The following is a 27,233-nucleotide window of genomic DNA, read 5'->3' as shown; positions in this document are numbered from 1 at the left end:
TTCGTTAGTTACTGATATGGGCTGTGAATAGTCATTGAATGCTTTTGGGCTAGTTTTGAATATCCATTGGAATGGTTTAAATTCATAAATCTGGCAACCCTGGCTGTGTGCTTGTGCAGACATTTTGTTCGGATTATATAGACATGTAAACGAACATTTTAATCTGATTGCAATATTTAGGATGCATGTAAACTGAACTGTCATAACATTCAATTGAATTAAATTCAGTCGGATTGACAAACTTTGTGCATGTAAAGAAAGCCACAGTGACGTGTAGTTAAAAAGTGGTCCCTGAAACGCACAAATGTGTGTCCATTGGGCTCTGTATACCATCTAACCTGCTTTTCCACTTCATGTTTCTTTTGACCTTAACCTCCCTCTCAAGGAAAAGCACCCAGATGCACGAACATGTAGGCACCTGCACTCTAAAAAAAAAAGGTTCCTTGAGGTTCTATATAGAAGCATGGGGTTCTTTACTTGCCCAATAGAACCTTTTACAAAAAAAAGAGTTCCATATAGAGCCCTTGGAGGGCAAAGAATCCATTTTATTAAAATGGTTCTATAATTCACGTTTGTGACTGAAGTGTAAACTAAAGATTACACAATAATTACAGACCTACACAACTCATTTACAAACCTACACAACTCATTCACAAACCTTTTTGTGTCAATAGGCTGTGGTCAAATAAAGAGAGAGTCAACAAATAGGCTATTCATATTTATTGTATGATTTATTTCCTGTGAGCTTTTTTATGCAAGTTTGTACATTAGCATGAAACTTACAGTGCAGTTTGCGTTTTTGGTGAATAACCAGGTGTTTTCTTTATTTTGTACATTCTATATTGTCAATGTTTAATTTAACCTGAAGGGGCATTAAATACAAATAATCGCAAAAGTGCCCTCTGGTGGCGTATATATGCGTTGCACCATAAGCGAAGATGAGCCTCCAGACCTGACAGGTTTTTTTTCAAACTGAGGAGTTCGGACTCCGGACCGGCATTTCTGCTTGTTGGTACCCTGAGGTAAGTAAACTTTCTACATTTTTGAAACGATATTACACTCTAAAAGTTGGGTTATTTTGTTTGGTTGTTTTATCAGTGTTGGGTAGTTTTTGTGTAACCCAACTTGTTGGGTTATATGTTGGGTAATTTTGAAGCAGAGCCAGCTTAATAGATACATAGCTGTTTCTCAATATTACTTTCTCTAGTCCACAAAATGTATTTTAAACATAAGTTCAGGCGAGAATATATATGTATAATGTTCAAATTTGCAGTCGGTTTGTAAAGTGAATGCCAATTTTAAAGTTTAATTACACAAAGTCGGAATGTTACCGGCGTGACCACCGGGTGTCAGTGTTGTTCTTCCCCAGAGAGAACTCGTCCCTTCCCCCACACAGACGCGTCAGTGCCTCTCACTGCAACGATACCTGAAGCGGGAGTTTACTATTCACCTGAGGATTCATGAACGGTTTTTCATCGACTTATCTTTGATTTATTTGAAGGAAAAGGTTTGTATCACTGTTTTTAATCATTTAAACTATTTCTGAATGCAAAAGTATGCAAAATTATGGTTCACATGACATAACTGTTATTAAACTAGTTTTATTAGCTTCCGTTGGCTAGTCTGTAATGCCCAGTAAATCTAAACGATGTTTATGCTTGCTTTTAAATGATTTAAATATTTCGTTTGATCAAACGTTTTATGAAATATGTCTAAAACATGGCTTGTTTTAATAATTTTAGAAACGTTACAATGTAACGTATTCTAATGGTTTAGAAATTCAGTTTAAAACAGATAACGTTAATATGAGGAAGAAACGTGTACGTTTTAAATAAATAATCGTTTGTTGTAAAAGTTGAAATCAAACTGATGCTTTTAATATCATGTTTAGATCATGAAACTTTAGCCTTGAGTTCACAGACAGGGTCACATATTGTGAACTCTCATTTGGTCTGTTTAAGTTACAGACATTTTTATCTTTTTCAAATGTTTTTGATGATGCCCACTTAAATCACAGTTTTGGCTCTTTTCCACAGACCCTGATGGATAAAAGATGGATATTTTTTTCCTGGAGAAGCTAAAACAATGTAACTTTCAGGTTCTGATACCAGCTTTTACAAAGTTATTTACAGGTAACATGAAAATGCACTTGTTTTTTATTATTTAAAGTGATATGTTGATATTACAATGAGGCATATCAAAGCATTTCTTTATTAAGAATCCCTGCTTATTTTGCTGTGAGTATGTCATTTTCAAAAGTGGTATGTAAGGTTGCACGATTAAAGGAATAGTTCACCCAAAAAGTATATTAAACTCATGATTTACTCACCCCCAAGCCATTCGAGATGCATATGTCCATCATTTTTTTGACAAACACATTTTGAGTTATTTTAGAAAATGTCTTAGATATTTCAGTTGATTAAATGTAATGTTACGGGGTCCACTCCTTCAAATCCAAAAAATGTGCATCCATCCTTCACAAAAGAAATCCAAACGGCTCCATGATGATAAACAAAAGTCTTCTGAGGGTAATCCGCGCCGTTTTGTTGTAGAAATATCTATATTTAAACTTTATAAACAAAAATAACTAGCTTCGGGTAATACTGCCATCCAAGACTCCTCTGTATTCAGGACAGCTCTCATCTTAAATGCGGACGCGACCAAGATGGCGCCATTAGCAGAAGCTAGTTATTTTTGTTATATTTCTACAACAACACTGCACGGATTACCCTCAGAAGGCCTTTGTTTATTATCGTGGAGCCATATGGATTTATTTTGTGAAGGATGGATGCAAATATTTTTGGACTTGAAAGAGTGGACCCCATAACTTTACATTTGATTAACTGAAAGATCTAAAACATTTTCTAAAATAACTGAAAATGTGTTAGTCTGAAAAATGATGGACATATGCATCTTGGACGGCTTAGAGGTGAGTAATTCATGGCTTTAATATCATTTTTGGCCCAACTATCTCTTTAATTGTATAAAATTGTCAAGCGCATCTCATCGGTAAAGCCGGTTCTGTGATTAGTAGTGAATTGCCATCATCTGAAAACAGGTGAAGCACCGTTAACTACATGCCGTAGTTCACTGACAAGCTAGCCCATATAGCATTCATTATCGCATAAATTTACATTAAAGTTTTATTGAAAATGAATGCATGATTTGTCATTTTCAGAGTTCACCAGACTTCTCTGTGTTATTTCCTGACCATGCCGAAAAGCTATTTGAAACTTGGGCATTGCATTTTCCAGACAGAATCCTGCACTTCCCAGCCAAGAACCAGGAGCATCAACAAATCACCTCCAGGTACACTTGGGAATACAATAGTTGTTTGCTGTGTATTATGACAATAAAGTTACTAATTTAACCTAAACATTTATCTCTACAGAACCCCATGATGATATTCCAACTCCTGTCTACAAAAGTGGGAAGAAAATCTTAAGTCTATGTAAGTAATGGAAGTATTGCACACTTTGCTTTGCAAGCAACCTAAAACATTTAATATTTTGTTTGTGAACTAGCAAGAAGACATGTTTACAATTAGGAATAGAAAAAAATGCGGACAAGAAAAATTGTCTTTCACTCGCAATTCTAAAACATTAACTTAAGGGACAAACGTTAATGTCCAGCCCTGTATTCATTACATAATATAAGCTAATAAAGTGTTGGCTATATTAAGTAATAAGGGCAAGTATGCAGGTTGTTGCAAAATCTAAAAAATTGGGCTTACTGCCAGGTAAAGTGACGTGGCAGAATCTGAAATTACTGTGAATCTGAGTTATTGGCATGAACAAAGAGTATATTGTAAGGTTATTGAAATAAAACAGAAATTTATAAATTTCATTACAATTAAACTACATACTACATTTGTGTGTATGAAATATGAATTGTTTGGTTTTGTATAATAATGCTGCATCATGCATTTACAGTCTTTGCCTGCATTCTAACAAGTGTTTTGTCTGTTTTCAACAGGTTGGGACCAACATGGTTGCATTCTTCTGAGAGGCTGATGTGACAAAACCATTACCATTTGTCCTTGGATTGGAAGATGGCGATCTCTGCCATCAAGCCTTCTTTGTTTTTGACAGACAGTCACTCCAGCAATACACCCTCCTTGGTGATGTTGACATGTTTTAAACTTTTTTTTATGTTTTGGACATTAATTTTACTAAGCAGTGCACATCAGTGTGGGTGTTTTTGAAGACTGTTGTTTACAAACTCCCAAGAACGGAATCCCTTTTTATAAGAAGTCTGTGTAGTTATTTGTCATGCTAAGGTGATAACTCATGTTGATCATATATTGACTGTTTGTGCAACTTTGTGTTGATCTTATGTGTTACATTAACCATTTCTTATTACACGGTTCTCTAAAATGCTAGATTCTGATTGGCCAGTCGTGACATTCTACTACTGCTCAAAACTAAAAACTCCAATGCTGCAAATCATTTTGACAGGTACAGTTTTATATTACACAAAAATTAAATATCAATGTCTATTAATTACACATCCGACATTAAATTTACAAATGATTAAATGTGTTCGTGACATTTGTCCTGAAGAAACTGTTGGGGCTTTTTTCTTTGATGACATGCTGCCAATACATTATCCCTTACTTGTACAACTTTTTACTTGATCTAATTGTAATGTTAACTGGGTATCTGTCATTTTAGATTGTGAGATATAATACTAATATATTTTATATATATATATATTTATTTATTTATTTATTTATTTAAACGTATGTATGTTTATTAAAAAGTGAAAATGCTTAATGGAAATAATTAAATAACTAAATGGTTGAATGAAATGAGACATTTTAAATGTAAACTAAAGTTTTGCTGTCTAATACAGAATAAAGAGATGTGATTTTAAGTAATTTTTATAGATTTATATTTCTGTATAATACAATTAATAAATAGTAAACTTTTATAATTTTCTGGTTTGGTTATAATTTCTTATCAATAATAAATTACTCATAATAATAAAGAACCTTTAATGGTTCTAAATAGAACCATCTAACTTTGATTCAAAGAACCATTTGGGGTTCGTTTTAATGAACCCATTAAAGTGGTTCTAAATTGAACCATTTGGGGGTTCCATATATGAAGCGAGTGATAGAACCATTTCTGGTCCGATATAGAACCATTTTTTTTAAGAGTGTGTGACACAGAAGTGCTAAATGCAATACATCCTTCATTGGGACAGACCAATGATGGTGTTCTCAACACTCCAGACATACGATCTCTGGATGATAAAGCCTGGAGGTGTCAGAATGTACCAAAACCACTGCCCACCAGAACAGGTCTTCTGACAGCAAAAGACAATATATGCCACAGAAACTGCTCCTGCAAATCTTGCTGGTCTCACATTGTCCTTAAACCAAAATCAGCATTGTATACTTTTTTCAGGCACTGAGGCTACAAGTGCACGACTGCGAACAAGGACAGCAGGGCTTACTCTAAGTTTATTTGCTTACAGTGTCACTTATTTGACATCACGGTTATCTAAATTAGTTTATAGAAAGCTGAGTGTTTTCAAGGGCATGCAGCAGAGAAGTGCTCGCAAAATTAAGGGTCCGAAGTTGAGGACAGAATAGAAAACAAGGTAGAAACGAAAAGAGTATTAGGGTTGCGAATGACAACAGATTTGCATTTATCTTTACCACAGTATCTGTCACAGAATAGAAAGACAGGTGCAAGTATTTGTGTCTTCATGCCTTTTAAGTCTGATCCAGATGAGTGTTTAATGACAGATAAAGTTGCTCTGTTACACTTAATGTAGTTGCTATGGCAATGGAAATATATGGGTCTTTTCGGAATAAATGGCCTTCTAATTCAAAGTGACATGATGCCATGTGGCTGGAAATCTAAGTGACTGAGGTTTCATGATGAAGGCAAAGAAAAACAGGAATGAATAATGGGATTGGGGGAAATGGATAAAAGTAAAAGGACTGAATGATTATGATGCATAGAAGAATAAAGTCAGTGTTTCTATTTTACTACTAAATATATATCCGATACTATTCATGAACCAGAACCACAAGACCTTAAAAAAACATAAGGGACTTTTTTTAAATACGTTTATACATAAATTATACATTAATCCACATATGTATGTATATTGATGTTTGCCATTGATGTTTGTTGTAACCATTTGAAAAAAATAAAAAATATTGAGACAGTTGCCTTTAAAGTTTAAGTCCTTAGCAACACCTATTACTAATGATACATTGATATATTTACAGTAGGAAATGTACAAAATATGAAACATGATCTTTACTTAACATCCCAATTATTTATGGCATAAGAATAATGCTAAAAATGAAGAGTTTGGTTCCATAATGCGAAAAACACCATAAAAAAAAGTTAGTATCAAAATCAGGTCAGTATTAAAGATGCAGTGTGTGACATTTATAAGGATCTCTTGACAGAAATGCAATATAATCTACATAACTATATTATCAGCGATGTATAACGAACTTACATAATGAACTGTTATGTGTTTATTACCTAAGAATGAGACGTTTTTATCTACATACACCGCGCGTCCCCTTACATGGACGTCGCCATTTTGTGCCACCATGTTTTAATGGTAGCCCTAAATGGACAAACTGCATTTTGGCACTACTGTAATTTGTCTTAAACAACAACATGTTTGTCCTGTGGCGAGTACTGTAGCTTCTGAATGCTTTTCGGTGAACAGTGGACTGTTGGTTGCAATTCACAATTTTACTGCTAGATGCCGCTAAAATCTACTTGCTGCACCTTTAAAAAGTAAATTCTTCATTTTATGCAAAATCAGATATCTGCCGTGTTATTCTGTCATCTTTTCTCCCTTTCTTCAAAATGCGTTAAACGCCAGTCCTCCTTCTCTGCAGAATGCAATAATCTGCTCAACAAATCACAGCGCACCATTCCACGCATTGTAATCAATAGGGCGGCGCTTCGAATACACACAGAATCCTAGTTTTCCTCATCTACTTCGTGATCAACTAACAAACATTAACGAAATAATAATTTGACGGCATTGATAAAGCTATGGTGGTTTTCTGTGGCGGGGAAGAAACGTAAGCCATCAAAATCAAATAATTTATGTCAGAGGTACTTGGGCGAAGGAAAAATGCCGGCTGTTGCTTGTTCTCACACGACAGCATCAAGCTTCTGTCATGCTAACACATTGACCCCAGAGGAACTTATGAAAAACTTTCCATTAATTTACTCGAACTCAACGAAAATCGAGTAGGACAAAAACATTTTACAGCTGTTCGCTGTCAAAAAAGTTCAGCGATGACGTCCCAAGGATGACTGCAGCAATGACAGTGTTCTTAATATGACAAAGTAAGTGTTTTAAATAATGCCATTAATGTTAATTTTTAATCAATGTATACCACTAGTCAATAGATTTATAGCAAAATCAGTTTTTTTAATAAATCTTTGAAAATAAAATTATGGATTTGAATTGTTAATGTTGTTATAACCTATAGATGCTCTGTTAAAGTTTGTAAAAGAAAATAGCAGTGGTGGCTCGTGACTGCTCATCTGAGGGGCGCTAATTCAAAATAAGTGTTCGGAGTGTCGTGTGTGTGGTTCTTTTTTCAAAATATGTGTTCTGCGTGTCAAGAGATCCTGTGTGCATCACGTGTTTTGTGAAAATAGGTGCCTGCTGCACTGGAAAATAGTGGTTTTCATCTTGTCACTTTCTTGGTATAGAAAACACATTTTTACCCAAATTAGTCAAAATGGATTTGGCAGTGTTCAAATCCGTGATATGTCGCACGAGCGTTTTCTGTCTGGGTCATTCCCTTGCGTATGAATGGAAGTCAATGGAACATAAGTCTAATGTGACCGGCTCTCAATCTATCATTTTTAAGAGTGTAGCTGAAAATTACAACAACAAAATATGCTTGAAGCCTTACAAAAACATGGAATGAGAATCATTTCCATGTAAACAAAAATGTCTTTCTGTCCTCCATCATAATTTCTCAATTTATGTCTAATTAGCAGAATCTGACCGAAGTGTTTATTAGAATTGAGAGGTGCTGGACAAGCCTATCGGCACTTTTACAACTCTCTCTCTCTCTCAAACAACCGCCTCTTCCCCTCACACTGTTAATTAAGGTTCAGATCAGCAGCTGTGACACTCAGCTGGACAAGACCAGATCTGCATGAGTGAGAGGAGAAGAAAATGTGAGAGGCTGTGAGTAAAACCTGTTTATTTTCGAGTGAAAACCAGTAAGAGCAGAGAAGGTTATTAAGAGAGGCATGATTCAACCTCTCCATCAGTGCCAAATAGATTGAGGGTGGTAAAGGAACAGAAGATGAGAAAGAGGAGTGGGCGAGGAGACGGCACAACAGCATGCCAACCTTGTTTACCGTCATTACTGATGTATCCAGATTTCTCCATTAAAATGACAACTCATCTAAAATGCCCAGCGGTGGTTCTTAAAAGGTCAAGGGAAGGCTAGTTAATAAATTAATTCACAATTTTGAATATTTTCCATTCATCCTTTCCCAAAACAGCACAAGCACATGGTACAATATTACTCTTCGCAATGTAAATGTAAAGTGGAAGATATTTACCTTCGGCTACCAGATGTGGTTAGATTTTTAAGTGATATACTGAAAAAGTTTATTTTATTTTTATAACACTAATGTGTGTTACCTGCTCGCTGTGCTTGTGTGAGTTTGGAGTACACGCCGTCGGCTGATTCGATCAGCGTGCGACTTGTCTGGATCATCTGTAGGAGACCGAAAACAGGAAAAAGGAAGTCAGGTCTCAGCAGGAAGTGAGCTTCCAGATCAGGCATGCCATAAACTCACAAACATATACACACATTAAGTAATAAACCGTATCGACTGAAAAGAGATTGAGTTGCATTATATAGGTCAGACAAGAATACTGTAAATGTACTTCCTGCAATAAAGCCAAGAACATGAAAGCCATTTTATTGCTTTGCTAATAGGACAAACACAATATATAAAGTAATATAATACATATTCATGTTAAAATAATAGATCATTTAAACATGAAAATTCTGTCGGCATTTCTGAAATTCCCATGCTCATTTTAAACCTCAAGAAACACGGACATGGTTTTCATTTCGCACAGATTTTACATTAGTGGGTGAACTATTTATTAAATCTGTTTAAGCATTGAGTGTTTATTCAACTTTCCTTTCTATTAAATAATATGACATCCCGGTATATGATTAATAAATTATAAGGATGTCTACTCATATCTAAATGAATTTGAGCAATGAAGAGCAAAGACTATGGCAGACAAAGTCGATTTTGAGTAAATAAAGTATGTGTGTAACAAAATTACACAATCATATGTAATGCAAAATATAATTTATAGTCAAAACAAGCATGTTGCTGTGATTCATACAGCTATATAATAATACTTGCTTACAGTTACAGTAAAAAGTATACTTTTATCTCAAAGAGGTGATAGTGTCTATTAAAAACCTTTACTTTCCTAATAAGGAATGACACGGTTGAACCGAATTATAGTGTTTCATAATGTACCAACAGTGGCACGCGACAGAGGGGTAATGTACCGTGTCGTAAGCGGTGAGCACTTTGCGCAGCAGCTCTGGAACGGGACCCTGAGCTTCCATGATGGGATAGGTCTCGCTCAGATCCACTGTCACACGTAGCATCCGCTCGCTATTCATTAGCCAGGACGACACAGTCAAGATACACTGTTTCATGTTAGCTGCCGGAGTGAGGCCACAGAGCTCCTTGAATGACACCATTGCATTCTGTGAAAAGAAAACGGAGAGGAAATTAGCTTCAGTGATGTGACCTTTGGGAATATTGCAGGTCAGTTTTAATTAGCTAGACCAAACTTTTTCAGCGTGTGGCCCCCCTTGTATACGGTGCATGCTTTCGTGGCCCCCCCCAAAGAAAATTTATGACATAAAACATTGTAAAACTTAAAATTTGATTTAAACAAAATTTTTTAAATTATTCAATGTAGTGCTGTTGGTTAGTAGCCTTATTTTTCTGAAATTTAATTATACATAATTTATGCTAATTTTTTTTTTTTAAACCTGCACCATCTCAGGGCCCCCAGTTTGAGAACCACTGAGTTAGACATATACAGAAGATTAATTTGAGTCACTTACTGAACAGACTGCATACCAGAAACCAGTAACATTAGTACAGGAATTGCACCATGAATGTCAATATACTGAAATCCTAAGCCTAATTTACATAAATTACAATCACTTAAAGGGATAGTTTACCCAAAAAAGAAAATTTTGTCATCATTTACTCACCCACATGTTGGTCTTAAACCTTTATGAGTTTTTTTAATTTGATAAACACAAAAGAAAATATTTTGATAAATGATGGTAAGCACACAGCTGTGACTTTCATAGTAGAAAAAAAAAGAAGATGGAATTCAATGGGTGCTATCAACTTACCATCATTTATCAAAATATCATCCTTTGTGTTCATCAGAAAAAAGAAATTCATACAAATTTATAACAACATAAGGAAGAGAAAAATGTCATTTTTTGGGTGAATTGTCCTTTTAAATTAATATCCATGATGTAGCAATAAATTGATGATGAAATACTACATGCAAAAATGACACACAAAAATCTGGCTTCAATTCCCATGACCTAAGATAATATGATTTTGGGATGTCTGATGTGTTTGTGTGCTAGCATCACAAGAGAGTAAACACTTCAAGTGATATGATTCATGAGAAATACCGCTTCCGAGCCTTTGTCACAGATCATAACAACACAATTTCCCAGCCACATCACTCACACACAGCTGAGCACAATTCCTGTACAGAGAATAAACTTCACCCCCAAACCTAAGCTCCTAAACAAGCTTATCAGGGTCTTATTACTTAAAAATCAGTTGGCTTGGTCAAACCCCCATTTCTAGAGACACGCAGACAGTCACAGTTTCTTTAACATACGTGCATGTGAATTTACATACAGTGTCTTTATGAACCTTCCTTCCTTTTGGGGATGTCCCCACAAAGGTGCTTTCAACAAAACTTGTTATTCTTTCGGGACACGTGAACATTTGGTAGCAAACCATGCATACGCACACATGCAGGCATGCATGCACACATGCACCTTACACTAATCAGCATTTTTTACAATAAAAAAATCCCTTTATTTACTATATACAGTACTGTGAAAAAGTGTTAGGCCACCTCCACCAAAAGATACAAACAGAAAATACAGGAAATATGTACAAAAAATAAAATGTTTAGGACTAAATGTCTTTTTAGGCATCAACAGTGTTTAGTGTCATCTTTCTTGGCACTTAACACATCTTTAGCGTTTTTGAGCAGAATGAAGTAAAAAGACAAATTTCTTTAAAATTAGAAATTAGGATTTAATTTCATTTAGGTTAAAGAGATCCTGCAGTTTCCTGCAACTGCTTAAGTGAAAGGAAAGTTTACCCTAAAAAATTGACACATCAGGTTATATTTTTATACATTTTAATATTAAATACACATTTCTTGTATTTTCTGGATGTATTTTATTAAAGAGAAATAATTATATATGATCACTATAACATTGCAAAAAAAAAAAATCTAATTCTGGCATGGAGGCCTATGACTTTAGCTATATGTGTGTGTGTGTGTGTGTGTGTGTGTGTGTGTGTGTGTGTGTGTGTGTGTGTGTTTTGCTCACTTTTGTTTTAAATTTCCCCCCAAAATATAGTTAAAGGTATAGTTCACCCAAATCCTCTCAAGATTTACTCCCTCTCATGTGGTTACAAACCAGTATTCTAGGGCTGGGTTAAACGACTATTTATTAAACGATTAATCGGGCGACTATTTTTCAGATTAGTCGACTAATCTAACGAATAATTGGACGATTAATCTAACGATTAGTTTCTGTTTTTTGATTAATAAAAACCATAATGTATCTCAAATAAATGCCAAAACATACTTTATGGGGTGGTTTCCAGGATGGGGCAGTTTCCAGGACAGGGATTAGACTAGTCCTAGACTAAAATAAATGTTTTGCCTCAAAATGCACACTAGTAATTTTTTAGTAAGGCATGTTTGTTAAAACTAGTTATATTTCCTAATTAAACAAAGGCCTAGTCTTGGCTTAAGCTAATCTTTGTCCGGGAAAGCACCCATATACGTTGTATCAGCAATTTCAGGCCAGGGGGTGGCCAAAGCTACTTTAGGGGGTCAATAGTCCATGAAAAAAAAAACGATGTGTAACCATGTATCAAGAAAGCATGAACGAATGCATTATTAGATGTAAACATAATTTTAAACATTTCTGCTGTATTTCTGTTTCCCCCAAAAAAATGAAAATTCTGTCATCATTTACCCAACCTTTATGTTTAAACCTGTATAAGTTTATTTTATTTTGATAAACACAAAATAAGATATTTTGATAAATGATGGTAAGCACACAATTAATGGTATATCCATTAAATTCCATCATGTTGTTTTTATTCCTACTATGGAAGTCAATGGTTACAATCAGCTGTGTGTGCTTACCATCATTTATCAAAATATCTTCTTTTGTGTTCATCAGAAAAAAGAAATTTGTACAGGTTTAAAAACAACATTTTTCAGAATTTTCATTTTGTGTGAACTATCCCTTTAATGAAGAAAAAGATGAGGAAATCTAAACTCTATGATAAACCTTAAACTTATTTCAAATAGCAGAGCTCAACACAAAGGATGTGTTTAATGTAAATATGGATTAATAGTTTCTTTATTCTTGCTGAACACAAAGATATTTCGAGCAATGTTTGTAAACAAACCGTTTTTGAGCACCATTGACTTCAATAGTGGTATTTTTTCCTACTATAGAAGTCAATGGTGCTTCTGTTTCCTGCTTGGTTACAGATATCTTTCTTTGTGTTCAGCAGAATAAAAAAATGTATACAGGTTTGTAACAACGTAAGTGTGAGTAAATGATGACAGAACTAAAATTTTTAGGTGGAATGAGTCCAAGTAGATACACACGCACGCACACACGCCAAAATTAACAGCTGGTTTGCTTAAATAAACAATCTGTTTAGGAACAAACTCGGACAAGTTGTGCATGTACAAAAGCTACTGTATCGCCCCCACACATATACACAAATAAACTAGAAGCAGCGTCTCTATCCCGTCTAATACAATATTCTCTATTTTCTCTTTACTCATCATTCTTTTTTCTTGTTTAAAGACCTCTTTGCTCTGTGATCTAAATTCCATAATTGAATTCACACAGAAGCGGCGAGGATGAGGACGGAGAGTGCGGGAATGAGAGGCTTCTGGCACACGCTCAGATAATGTGTTCCAGACACTTCGTCCTGTGTTTGTGAAAAGGGTGTTCATACAGTTTGCATGAATCAGGAAGAGAACGATTGCTGGCTAAGCTCAATTAGAAAAATGAATCCATAATGATTAGTGTAAAAAAAAGGGTGTGACACTACAATTGTAATACATCATTGAGACCACAATAAAAAAAAATGTTTCTTTTGTAGATGAATTATATGTGAATTAAATGGTAGCATTTTAGATTAACACGGACAGAAAGGAGATGGATATAACATCTCTATTGTTTCTTAACCAAAGTGATTAAAGGTATTACTCAGAAGAGGAGATAAAAAGTTACATGTGGGTCAACAATGCTTTCAGAATGTACACATTTGTTCATAAAGAGTGCATATTTGTACCTCAAAATCACATATATTGGTACCTCAAAGGTTCCACAATTTTACTCTATACTACTTATGTCGATCTATTCAGCTTGTGTCGAATTATCTGATCTGATTTTAGTTTACTTTTCCTAAAATGTTTCAAAAGCAGCATTGCTGGGCTATACAGGAACATAAACTGCTCTTCAGGGAGAGCCGCTGTACGTTATAAGCAGAAGTACATCATCATTAAACCCTACAGATGCTCTTACAGCTCTTAAACTGAGTCAGCAGCACTGATTTATTATTCACGTTAAATTATAAATCTGTTGCTCCTTGGTCATGAAACACTTATATTTATACGTTAAATGCTGCAATATACATCTATATCATCCACTTTGATATTCATTGCACAGCTTCATCTAGAACAGGCATGTTAATGTTTGTCCAAAGTGCAGAGTTATGTCTTTATACTTATGTGTATACTGTAGTAAACTTTTTTTTACTTTCTGAAAGATCACTTTAGATTAGAATTAGAATTAAATTTACACACGAGCCACAATTTTAACTGGCTTTGTGAGACTAAAGTAGTTCATGATCTGATTTAATCTATGATCTAATGATCTGCTTGTTTGCATTGGTCTGTAAGTGTTATTTCTTTAGTGTGAGAGCAGGGTGATAGATCATTCTACACAACAGCACTTCCTGTGGGATTTCTATGACACCATGGAGACTATTGGCGCTTTTCCATTGCATAGTACCCCACGGTCAGGGGTTAAATTGGGATTTGTTATGTGGGGGGGCTCTGCGGGGAGGGGTACTTCAAGGGGTAACATGTTTAATACTGATGATAGCAAAGCCACTGGTGTGTTTCAATGACATTCTGGACCTCTGATAGGATTTGATAAGTTTCAGCTTTAAAGCTGTGCCAGAGGTTGACCCAATATATTTTAAAAAGAGCATCTGAATTTTAAATGATGCAAATCTATGAGTTTGACACCCTATATCTATTTGTTGCACATGTCATTATGCACAACTGATCAAACTTTAAAGGAAGTTAAAAAAATCAACCTCCTTGAATAATTCTAGGCATAAGATAGGCTACCCCAAAAGACTAAATTAACAATAAAAGGTACAACACACAGTACTGTATCATCAGCATGTCTTATAAATTAGCCATATGATTCCCTATGCTGGTCAGCAGCTTAAATATAGTTAGGTTTGATTTGTGTAATAAAAATACATTATTTTATTAAACTATACAATAGTTATATCCAGTGTTATCCTTAACATAATGTAATTAGATGAGTGACATACATACTTTAATCCTCATCCTTTACACGTTTCTAGTCTTCTATGAAGTTTTCTCGACGTGGGCACCATTATTACCTCTCTCTCTCTGTCTCTCTCTCTGTCTCTCTCTCTCTGTCTCTCTCTCTCTCTCGTCAAATGATCCTGCGTGAGAGCGCGTTCTTGAAGTTCGGAGTTTTTTCGCTTGAGTTGCATAACTTGCGCGAAGACGCATTTAAAGGCAAAAGCGCATGTTTTCGCGGCAATTGCGGCGCACAATTCGCGTCATTTTCATCGCCCCGTGCGAGGATGCGCCTGGTTGCGTCTTTGCATTGACTTTGTATGTAATCTGCTCGCGCAAATCGTTGAACTTGCGTTGGTAAGTATGCCCCATAATGAATGAAAACACATTATTCCCTTCGCGTCAGTGCACACGCACCAGCGCAGCGAGTACACTGGCAAGAGCAGAGCGCGACCTTCAGCCTATGTGCCGGGGCTTAGCCCCGGACGCCCCCGGCCCAATTTAAACCCTGCCCACGGTATAGTTTAGTTTGGGTCGGGTCAGCTTACTTTTGGGAGCTTTTCCATTGGGTGCAGTACGTAGTACCCGATACTTTTTTTCGTACCACCTCGGTTGGGGTTCCAAGCGACCCGAGCTGATACCAAACGTGACGCGAAAACACTGTAGATCACTGATTGGTCTGAGAGAATCATCACGTCATCGCTATAATGTAAATATTAGCTTTAGCTTACTGCTAGCTTGCGCTGTCTCAAGCAAACATGTTGTTATCTGTATTCTGCTATAAGTTTCCAAACATCCCAACATGAAAAACATCCGCAAGTTGAGAATCCGGGACACCATAACAGTTTTTTCCAGACTTGCAGTTTGTGGCGGCACATTCGCGACGTGCACGTCCGCATTATATATGCTTAAATGCAACTTGAATGAGGCTCAGCGGAGCGCCATCGACTGACGCCACGGGTCGGGTGTTTGTACAGAAACTGTCATGTGAGACAGAGGTAGTTATAAACGCGATGTGCAAGCATCTATTTGTGGTGGCCAATTTTAATTTTGTGGCAGACTGAGAAATAAATGAATGTATGGGGATGTACAACAACGCTCTCACGTGTATGATGTCACAGCAGTAGGCAGCGTAAATATAACGACACGCCTATAATCCCTCCCACTCCGAAGTGATACTAAACTCGATGGAAAAGCTAACCACGCCAAAGTGAGGTGAGCTGACCCGACCCAAACTAAACTAAACCGTGGGGTACTATGCAATGGAAAAGCGCCAAAAGTGAGGTGAGCTGACCCGACCCAAACTAAACTAAACCGTGGGGTACTATGCAATGGAAAAGCGCCATATAAAGACCATTCAGTCCGAAATTATGTGAAGGGTGAGAGGGGGTTGGGTCATGGGTGAGATAAAGCAGCAGAAAGCTTGATGCCGTTTAAAACCCTGATTTGTTTACTTTTTGTAAATAAAAACTAAATCATAAAAAGAGAGAAAAAATTACAACTACAATAGGTAAGTATTAATTTATTAATTTTGTTTAACGGCACAATATATAATTTTCGCCACTAGATGTCGCTTCACAATGCTTGATGACGATGAGAGTTCGATGTCACTGTTGATAAAAAAATCAGTCTGACAGGACTCATAAATCATGTTCATTAATGATGTAATAAAATAACGTTTTAAATAAATAAAGTTACATTATGTCCTAACAACACATTGGCATGCTAGATGCTACAAGTAGGCTACTACGTCTGCATACGGCGCTGGGCAGATCGTTCGTTGTATGACATACAAAGTATCACAAGAGCGATGAAGTAGTTCGGCTTTTGAATCACTCTCAAGATACCTTAATGTCACATACCGATTGGTCTGCGTAGTACCACATGAAGTCAAACAAAGGTTACCTGGAAGCAAAAGTGAAAAAAAAACAAGGCTAACCCTAATACAATGCCTTTAACTATAGGGCTGTGCAAAAATATCGATACAGGTAACTATTGTAATAAATGGTTTTTTTTTCGTGATTAGTGTATCGATATTCCAATCTCTACTATCGGTATTTTAAAAAACCCATCAAATCCCTCTGTGTGCATCAAACAACCTGCTCCACCGCTGCTGTATTTGTCGCTGTCCAGTTGTCGTTCATATACGACCGTTCGGCTAATGTCTCAGAAGAAAATGGCAGAGAATGTAAAAACACCTGCAGCTTTTCAAAGTTTTTTTTAAAATTCAGCTCTATTTTTTAAAATTTTTTATAAAAAAAAGAAAAGGATTGCAATGCATCGCATCGTATCATGATATGTATCACATCGTGAGGCCCTTGCCAATACCCAGCCCTATTTAACAAGCAACCCTATAAAACTACGAATTCTTTGAATTCAAACATTTAAAACATTTGGGGTTAAGTACACATGTAAACTAAATACATATTTTAATGCAATCATCTAACATATTAGCCTATTTTTGTTTAACAAATCTAATAGGTCTCTCAATGTAAAATCTCCAATGCTTTAAAACAATAATGCCATAGTGCTGATTAAGTACACAATGACTTGATGCTCATACATACAGCTGCCCTGGACTTATGTTTTTTATCCCATGAAGTAATTAACAACCTACACAAACTTCATGTCTTGTTGGCTTTGTTCAATGTGTTTCCTGTTGCAAGCTTGAGGGTAAAATGGGTGTTTTTCTGCACCTATGTTACCTTCCTCTTCAGTGCACATGAATCTGTGATCAGGAAAGTAGTATCTATTCCAACTTGTATAAACATATCTTTCATATTGTGCCAATTATATCAACAATTATATAAACTGTAATCTGGAGCCAATACCAGACTTTAAACAGCAATGCTTTTTGTTATGTATTTGTCATATCTATAATAAAGTGACCAATTATGACAATACTTGTGGGCACAAGCTGCATACTGTTGTTATGGTTACCTCCTTGAGTTAATAAAACTGCCATATATTTCATCATTGCTCAAACTTATACAAACTTTGTTAAAAACTATTTCCAATACAAGATCAGTTAAAAAAATGAGCAACGTCAGACACTGAAATGCATTCTGGCAAATGAATTTAACACAATCACTCACAAACACATTTAAGTACAAGAGGAAAGATCCAGGAAGACAGCTCGAGCTGGCCATATGTCTTCTGTCTCTAATCATCTAATGGGATGTCCTCTAAGGCTTTAGTCTTCCTAAATTAGGACCATGTGCTAAAGGACATGTTAAATCTGCTGAGCAAGAGTCATTTGAAATCAATAGCAATTGCAGCTTGGACCCATCTTTCATGAAATGAACTGGGCTGATGTATTGTCATCCTAATCTGTAACATCTTAAAGGGGTCATAGCTTGAAAATCTGACTTTTTCCATGTTTAAGTGCTATAATTGGGTCCCCAGTGCTTCTATTAACCTAGAAAATGTGAAAAAGAACAACGCAGTAACTTAGTTTTGGTAAACCATTCTCTGCCAGAATGTAAAAAATTAGGTCGTAGATTTCGCCTGTTTTGTGTGGTAGGTAGCAAGGCCAATCACTATAATACGGCCCATTAATCTGCATTATCCAACCACAGCACTGCCGTTTAGAGAGAGAGAGAGAGAGAGAGAGAGAGAGAGAGAGAGAGAGAGAGAGAGAGAGAGAGAGAGAGAGAGAGAGAGAGAGAGAGAGAGAGAGAGAGAGAGAGAAATTAACAGCGCAATTGAGTTTTAATTACAACAAACCATCATCATTGTGATCAGTGTTTGCATTTCATCAGCTCATTTGCATTTTAAAAGACACACCCAAAAATGACAAACTTTTGCTCAAGCCTACAAAATGGGAATTTCAACATGCTATAATAGATTATCTGTGAGGTATTTTGAAATAAAACTTCACATACGCACCCTGGGAACACCACAGACTTATTTTACATCTTAAAAAAAATCATCATATGACCCCTTTAACATTATCAAGTTAAGGTGACTGAGTGATGCCCTGCATTTTTTTGTTCTCTTGTACCTTTTCGGTCACATCGTGGTTAATATTTAGTGTGTTTACCCTATACAGTGTTGCTATAATCCTTGTTTCAATACCCTTTGCCTCCCTTGAACTGTATGCAGGACCATGACAGCTTACATGACTAGAATTGGCAGCTGACCTTCATTGCAAGCAAGTTTCAAAGGCATCTACAATTTATACAGTCACTACTATAAAAACTACAGTACAGTCACAACATCTTCATACTTCATTCTGTTCACTAACAACCGATCATGATATTAAACTTTTACAGCGATACATTTATGCCATTATTCTAAATATTTTAACATGCCATATAATAAAATGTATAATTCAGATATGCAGAAAATTCTCCAAATTGCATAAAAAATTGCATTTCTTCTCTCATCACTGATCCTTGTAAAAAAAAACTAATCCATACCTGTACATTTTCCCTTAGGTCTGTTGCTTCCCGTAGAGGTTGAGTTGATGCCCTGAAGAGCTCATCTACCACTTTGATCCCTGTGGTCTTGGTGGAGGTGTATTCCCTTGTCTTGCGGCCCTTTCTCACAGAGAGACCCCTCTTATTGGCTTTTCCCCCACCTCGCCTGTTTGTAATGGCGACATGAACAAACAATGTGGTATTGGGCAGGAACTCCCCGGTAAGTGACTGCAGTGGAACATGTCGGTAACCAGGAAGCAGGCACTCGAAAGGAATGGTGTACTGGCCGATAAACTCATCGCCAATGTAGTCATCATCAAGGACAACAAAACGCAAAGCAGCCAATTCAGGAAGATTGATTTGGAACTCAAAGCTTTCATCAAAAATGGGATTGTCGCCATTTTGCGAGACAGTTTTAGTGCGTTGCTCTGCACAGTCCGCAGGAATTCCATGGATCTCCACATAGATGTACGGTTCTACCACATCGCCTTTGGCACCAGAACCCCGCGGCTTTGGTAGGTTTTGACCACTTATCACCTTGATGTGGAGGAGCTGGGCTGACACTCCAGGAAGTGAGTCACGGGCATTGGCACTGAAATATGACACCTCTTCACGCATTATTGCCGGACGCAAGACGTAGCCGCAGTTTCCATTTTGCCTAAACCAGCCGAGGTTCAAATCCATCATCAACCCTGGGGTCTGGTAATTCATGGCCACAATCTGGCAACCGCACTTCCAAAAATCTTGTGGATTCATGTTGCTAGCATCAATGCGCATAGGTGTGGGGTACACTCGTGACAGAAATCGCTTATTATAAGACACAAAGTCTTCCGGAAACTCATTGGCGAATCGGTTGGCATTGACTTCATTGAAAGAACAAATCTCCCAATGCCTTTGTTCCCGTTTAGACGTCTCAAAGTCACGGAATTGCACAGCCTTGCAGAGGGTTACCAGATCTGACAGTTCTTTACAAAGGCGTAACCGTTTGCAGCCAATACCATTAATCTGGTCTTTGTCATCTACACCCAGCATTCTCCTAGACATCTCGAACCCCTCGTCTTCATCCGTTACCTCCCCTTCCGACTCCTGTGAGTCTGGAGGCAGACGCTTTCCTTTAATGAGGATTTTTCCTTTAAGATTCTCAGGGGAGGGCAAGTAGAGATCTTCCGCATTAGGAGACTCTGTGTGCAGTTTGTCCCCAAGGATCTTTTTCATGTGTTGAGCCATGACTCTCTGCTGGGGAACGCTGCAGTGTGTCACCAGACAGAGAATCAGTGGATACTCTGAGCTCTCAAAGGCATACTGGTTAATGACATCTAGAACTTTACAGAACGCCAGCTGGCAGGCAACAGAACTACCCATATAGACCACAGGTTCACAGTCTGGGCCATCCCAGATCACCACCTCCAGACTTCTACAGCCCATGCGTAGCGCACGGACATAACTGCTGAGGTCTGACGAGCCCCAATAGTGGTCCTCCAAAAGTGACGCATTATGGGAAGAGTTGATATAGTAGTGTGAAAGGGGCTGTGTCATGTCCTGACAAACATGTTTGTGCTGTGGGTCAAAAATGTGGCACTCGGACGACAAGAGGTAGTGTGTGAAGCCATCTATGGACAAGTAGCTGTTGTTACGCCCTTCAGCTGAGGGCTCGTACCTACGCACAATCTCCCGACACATTTCCTCTGTGACTCCCTCCACTCCCTGCTCCACCTCCACAAATAGCATCAAGTCCTTGGAGTCCAGGTACTCTTTGTTGCTGGAAAACTGCACCAGCAAGAAAAAGATCTCAGGGCGTGTGCACAGTTCACAGTAAGCCTCTACAAATGTGTCTAAATCAATGCCTTCACCATAGCAGTCCTTGGCTTTCTGTAGCTCTTTAAACTTAAGCTCAATGCGAGATTCTCGCATGCCAGGATTGAGTCCCTTGATGATTTGGGTGGCACGGAATAAGTCTATGTATCCTTGTCTTTCTGGATCAGCAAGCTCGAACACCGAACCGATCCAGGATGTTCTTAAGCTGGGTTGACTGGGTTCGACCACGCCCACCATGTGTCGCCCATATGACACCAGGTACCGCAGTCCCATCACCCAGGTGCTAACCACGTCTGCTGTGCTTGCAACCAGATCCAGCGATTCATAGTTGTCTCCGTATATTATTGAGAACGCGCACTCATCCGGGAACTGATCGGAGAGTCCGTTGCTGCGCAGGACAGGTGTCTTCTTACCCAATCGAACCTCTTTGATGCTCTTGATCTCAAGCTTGGCCTTCTCTGAGTCTTTCTTTGACGGTTCCCAGCGAAGCCAGCGCATGTCAGGGTCCAACAGGAAGTAACGACTGTACATGCGAGAATTGGAGCGAACTTTCTTCATCTCGCAGCCTTCCATCATAAAAGCCATGCAGGCGGCTGTGCTGTTCATCTTACGGTCATTTGGCATGGAGCTGAAGGAGACTGTCTTCTTTCTCACCTGCCTTTGCTTCGAGCCATCCTGCGGATGAAGAACAAAGTATGATGAGTATATACACAATATATGTACATGATCAAAACCAAACAACAAATATTACATCTTTTCTGATTTATTTATTAAAGTTTATGGAAGAGTTTTAGGATGCATATTTATAATATCAATACCTGGAGCAAAGCAGATGTACATGTTGTAAAAACATGTTAAACACACATACGTTTTTTTTTTAAAAGGGGACGTATGTGTTTTTCCATGTTTAAGTGCTATAGTTGGGTTGCCAGTGTTTCTATTAACCTAGAAAATGTGAAAAATCCAAAGAAAGGGGACAACAAAGATTTTTTTAGACATCATAAACAAGTCTTGTGAAATGTCCTCTTTAAGGAAAAGATACATGTAGACATTGTTACTGAGGGGGATGTCAGGTGTAAAACAGGAACATTTGAAAGTACACATACACATTAAATTAGGGTAAATGGTGTGAGGCAGTGCGTATGCAAAGCATGTGCCAAAGCAAATTATAACAGCTCCGGTCTGGAATAAATACAAGATAACAAGCCTAACTATAGCGTTAACTACCTTATGCAAACTAAAGTGCCTGTTTTGGCATAAGCCAGTGGAATCCATCACAGAGCGATCAATATGAAACGGACAGGAGAGAGTAGCCAATGGCAGATAAGCCATTTGAATCAAGCTTTTAACATATAACCTCTGATAAAAACCATTCACTGACCTTTTCAAAGTACACACCTATACATCTACACAAACACTTATATAAGCACACACTTTAGGAAACCAATGAACAAATATAGACATGGCAGTGATTTTAACACTAAAGATAAAAGGTCTGTCCATGTTTATGTATTAGGCAGATGCCTTTATGCAAAGTGAATTAAAGATACACAATTTATGGGTAACCTTGTACATTATGGATATAACCTTGGTACTGCAAGCACAATACTTCACATGATCTGTCAACTTTAATAAAAACAAGCAACTTTTACCAAAGATGTAAATTTACATGCATTCAGGCATCACCGTCCTTACCAGAATGCATGCCTTACCAGCATGCATACACACAAGATATCAGAGACGTGAAGATGTTCACTGCCAGAGAAAACATCAAAACAGATCTGATTACTTGATCTAAATATGAACTCCTGCTCTGGAGCTTTTCCAAGTCAAGCAAACATTTGAACACGTAGGTGAAATACCAAGGGAGTTTTCAGCCAAATCAAACCCATATCATGCGCATATGAACATACCTCCAATGAAGAAGTCTATTATGACAGCGGTTTAACTACCTACACACTCACACAAAGCAATGCCAAGTCACAAAACACACACACCACACACATGCATGCTGTTAGTACATATCTGTTAGCTCTGAGATCATCTAGTGTGCTCCAATAAATTTCATACTTCACGATCATACGTAACAGCAAAAATCAAATACAGTTCAAGGTTATTTTTAAAATAATTTTTATTTTAATAGGTTGAGCTAATGTTTTTGTGCTCACCTACAAATGTCAAAATTATAGTTGTTTATGAATATTAAAGGAAAACACCACCGTTTTTCAATATTTTACTATGTTCTTACCTCAACTTAGATGAATGAATACATACCTATCTTTTTTCAATGCATGCACTTTAATCTTTGTACAATGCTTATTGAATGTGACTGCATTTAGCCTAGCTCCATTCATTCCTATGGCTCCAAACAAAAGTTTTATTTTGTGTCACCATACTTACTCGTGTAACTACTCATGTAACAGTCTTTAAATAGGGAAAACATGAAAGTGTTTGGTGGCTTCTAAATTCATTCCTGTTTAGATCCTAAGGAATGAATGGGGCTAGGCTAAATGCTAACACATTCACAACGCGCTGTACAAAGATGAAAAATGCACGCATTGAAAAAAGAAAGGTATGTATTAATTCGTCTAAGTTGAGATAAGAACGTAGTAAAATATTGAAAAATGGTGGTGTTTTCCTTTAAAAAGGAGATTTTTTTTATATATTTCTTAGAATTATATAAAGATTTAAGAATGATGTTCGAAGAGTAACCTTAGCAAACAAAGTAAACAGAAAATGGGTAAAATCTTTATTCCAGTCAGATGACATACTTTAAAAGTTTGAGGGGTGTATTTCATTCCCCGTAACAGTCTGAGCTTATATGGGCATTTGGATTATTTGGGCATGGCTGGACAGGAAGCCACTTTACCAAGCCATGTAAATGGTATTGGGAGCGGATCCGTGAGGGTTGTCTGTGTATAAGCTGTGTATTTCATAACACAGCTGTGTTTGCACAAAACTGCTGAAGAGTGTCGACATTCATACAGCTCCTGAGCGAGAATAACAGTGACAGCGTGTTAAAGAGTATCTCCGTGTGATGAGGAATTACTGCGAGAAATGGAGAGAGAGAGAGAGGTTGTGGGTGAGAGAGCATAAGTTGACAGTGAATAATTGCGGAGTGACCTTTGTCATTCACAACAGAAAACAGAACCCATCTCTGGACAAATCCATGACTGGCTTTACTCATACAGTTATTTACACTAGTCAAGGTGTCAGGCTGTGAGTGTTTATTTGATATTGTAATACACAAACACATTAATTTCAACTATAGCCTGTTCCTGCAGATCTGTGCCCATCACAAATAAGATGTGCTTCCTAAGCATAAGCAATGCGGTTATGGAAAACAAACTTAGTTTTCTACTTTTTAAATGAGACTGTCCTCCAAAAATAACAACCTCATAGGTTTGTGCAAGCACCTTATTACGACGTAAAGTGATGTATTAAGAGATTAGTGTCCTCTAGGGGAAGTATCTTAAACAACCTGTTTTTATGTTTTAAGGTTTTTGCATTATACATCAGATTAGAAGTTGTAAATGTAGAAACGGTTTCAAAAACATTTATGGTTTTAAAGATATTTTGGAGCATCTAACCCCACCCTCACCCTTACCCTAAACCCAACCACTTCTTAACCATATAAAACACAACACGCAAGTTAAAGTACAGTCAGGTATTTATTGCATAAAACAGTATTACAAACTATTCGCATTGCAAACCTTCGAACTCTGTGATCAAAACGCACAGTCAGATCTCATTCAAACATAAACCAGCATGATGTAGTCGGTCACAAGAGCCAATATCGCTTCACATTCTTAGCTAACGTAATGATGCAATCAGTCACGAGACACACGAGAGCCAATGCCTTTTCACAATCATAGATGACGTATCATCACTGCTTCTGGTGGCTGTTTTTCAAACAATGTACACCGGATCTGATATTTACAGCGGTCACTTTTGCATCTTTCTTTAAATAAATCGATCGTTTGACCTCAATACACTTGGAATATTTTAAGTTCATTTTTAAAAAGTTGTGAGTATGACTCAGACTGTTTTGTATGTTGTGTTTATATCATATAATAAATAAATAAATGGGTATTTTATTTGCCCTAATGCCTGAATAATGTAATGTGTAATAAAAAACAATTAATCCTGGTGGTTTAAATTGAAAATCTTATCCCAGTACATGTCATCATAGCCAAATGATACCACAAAATATAATTTTTAAGTTTCGCCTGCTGTCGGTAAAGGCGCTCATTTAGTAAATGCATCTATTGGTCGTATTTAGTGAAATGGACAAAAGACCAAAACAATATGGGTTGGAGAATAGGTTGTTTTAAATAGCTTTTAAAGTCTTCAACGTGTTTGTGTCAAAATAAGACATCAAGTCTGTGATCAAAAGCCAAAGACTTTGACAATCTGTTGTTAAATTCTTCCAATACCAAATGTTTTTGCATGAACTTGGTTATATAACTTATTTATTTATAAACACAGTTGTTTCCAATGACAATGAGCATAACTGGAATGGCATATAAATATAACATACTGTAGAAATTTGCAAAGGCGGCAAATTACTTTGTTTGAAGATTAACAAAAACAGGTGAATATCAAAAAGGAGCGACTGTATTTTAAGATTTATATCTGTGCTTTGATAAACACTGACTGCAATAATAAAAAGTACCAAGGTATTCAAATTAATTTGTATTAATCTTATTTTGTGTGTGTGTGTGTGTTAACCTTATATTAAAAACTTGATGATTTAGTTGAATTGACCAGATATTCAGCTTTATTTAAAAGTATTCAAAAGGTTAATTTAACATGTATTTCAATCAGGGCATTGTAAAAAAGATGACAAAACATGCAGTACAGTAAATGAAAGCCTGAGTTATTGACGTCTGGACTTTGTAAGGACATTGATAATGTTACACACACACACACACACACACACACACACACACACACACACACACACACACACACACACACACACACACACACACACACACACACACAACAGCAAAGGAAACACACTATTGACTCCTGCGTAGGAGCTGCTTAGATCGAAAAACATTAGAAACTATTAAACACAAAGACAGACACCAATGTAACCACCTACTCACATAACACAGAAAGTAAACTGTCTACAGAGAATAAAGTATCTGTGTATGCATTGTGATAAGAGCAAGAAGTGTGCACTCACTTCATCCTAGGCTCATGTTTTTTAATTTTCTTTTCCAGCTTGGGCATGTCCCTTCTCCAAAGGGACTTATTAAATCACTGTCTGTGATCCCTCACGTCACATGTTTAGCATCTATATATGCATTAATGTACACGCATGCTAACTTATTAACATGTGCAAAATCTTTCAGTATCTCAGTACAGTCTTTAACATGAAAGGTGCTATGACACCATAGAAGAAATAGTTTTGACTGTATGGCTCCATAAAGAACCTTTGACATCCAATGAACATCTCTGTTTCACAAAATATTCTTTGTAGTGAAAAAATGTTTTAAGATAAAAAAAAAGAAAAGAAGTGGTTCCTGCAAGAACCTCTCCTGAATGGTTCTTTGGGGAAACAAAATGTCATCACTTTGAAGAACACTTTGTAGCATCCTTATTTTAGGAGTCTGTTCAAACTCTTGTTTGAATCTCCCCTAGACTGCAATAGCGCATTCATTCATCCCATAATGCACACACTTTGGCTTATTGTGTTTCAGTTCTTTTTCCTTTCGTTTGTTCTGCAATCTTTGTGCTGCTGTTATTATCTTCCATTAGTGCCAGATGATGTCTCTTTGTTGAAATGGTAAAGAATGCTTTGCCTTGACAACCGATAACTTTGTGATCAGCACATACATGTGAATTGTTTTCCACAACATTCTGTGAAATATGCTCCCTTTAGTCAATTAAATGAAATCTAATTCCTTCAGTAAAGATGCTGTAACTTATTGTGCATACTGAGATGTAATGTAATGTTACATAATTTTGGTAAATCAACTTGGCTAAAATTTCAGATTAAAGAAACAAAACATGATCCCAGACTGCGCCCCAACTGTGTGA

The 27,233-nt window shown here is 37.0% G+C and overlaps 1 protein-coding gene and 1 long non-coding RNA gene across 3 annotated transcripts in view; one reads left to right on the top strand and one right to left on the bottom strand.

Moving 5' to 3' along the window:
- The window catches only part of stat5a (signal transducer and activator of transcription 5a), a 176,130-nt gene that overhangs the window by 8,572 nt on the left and 140,325 nt on the right, over positions 1-27,233 (bottom strand). Inside the window, exons 22-24 of the mRNA XM_065273858.2 lie at positions 19,368-21,857; positions 9,563-9,766; positions 8,665-8,740 (exon numbers count right to left, since the gene is read on the bottom strand). Coding sequence (XP_065129930.2) covers positions 8,665-8,740; positions 9,563-9,766; positions 19,368-21,857 — 2,770 coding nt within the window. The remainder of the gene's footprint in view (positions 1-8,664; positions 8,741-9,562; positions 9,767-19,367; positions 21,858-27,233) is intronic.
- Positions 483-4,676, top strand: LOC135771100 (uncharacterized). Of its 2 annotated transcripts, XR_010542852.2 has the most exons (5): positions 483-1,507; positions 2,037-2,132; positions 3,179-3,309; positions 3,392-3,451; positions 3,976-4,676. It is a non-coding gene; the product is annotated as an uncharacterized lncRNA (long non-coding RNA). The 2 variants fall into 2 exon arrangements; XR_010542835.2 differs by lacking the exons at positions 483-1,507; positions 2,037-2,132 and having other exon boundaries at positions 2,961-3,309.

This window comes from Paramisgurnus dabryanus, chromosome 3 (assembly GCF_030506205.2).
Source record: "Paramisgurnus dabryanus chromosome 3, PD_genome_1.1, whole genome shotgun sequence".
Lineage (NCBI taxonomy): Eukaryota > Metazoa > Chordata > Actinopteri > Cypriniformes > Cobitidae > Paramisgurnus > Paramisgurnus dabryanus.
Note: the sequence above shows the minus strand (reverse complement) of the source record. Positions and strands in the feature narration are given on the sequence as shown.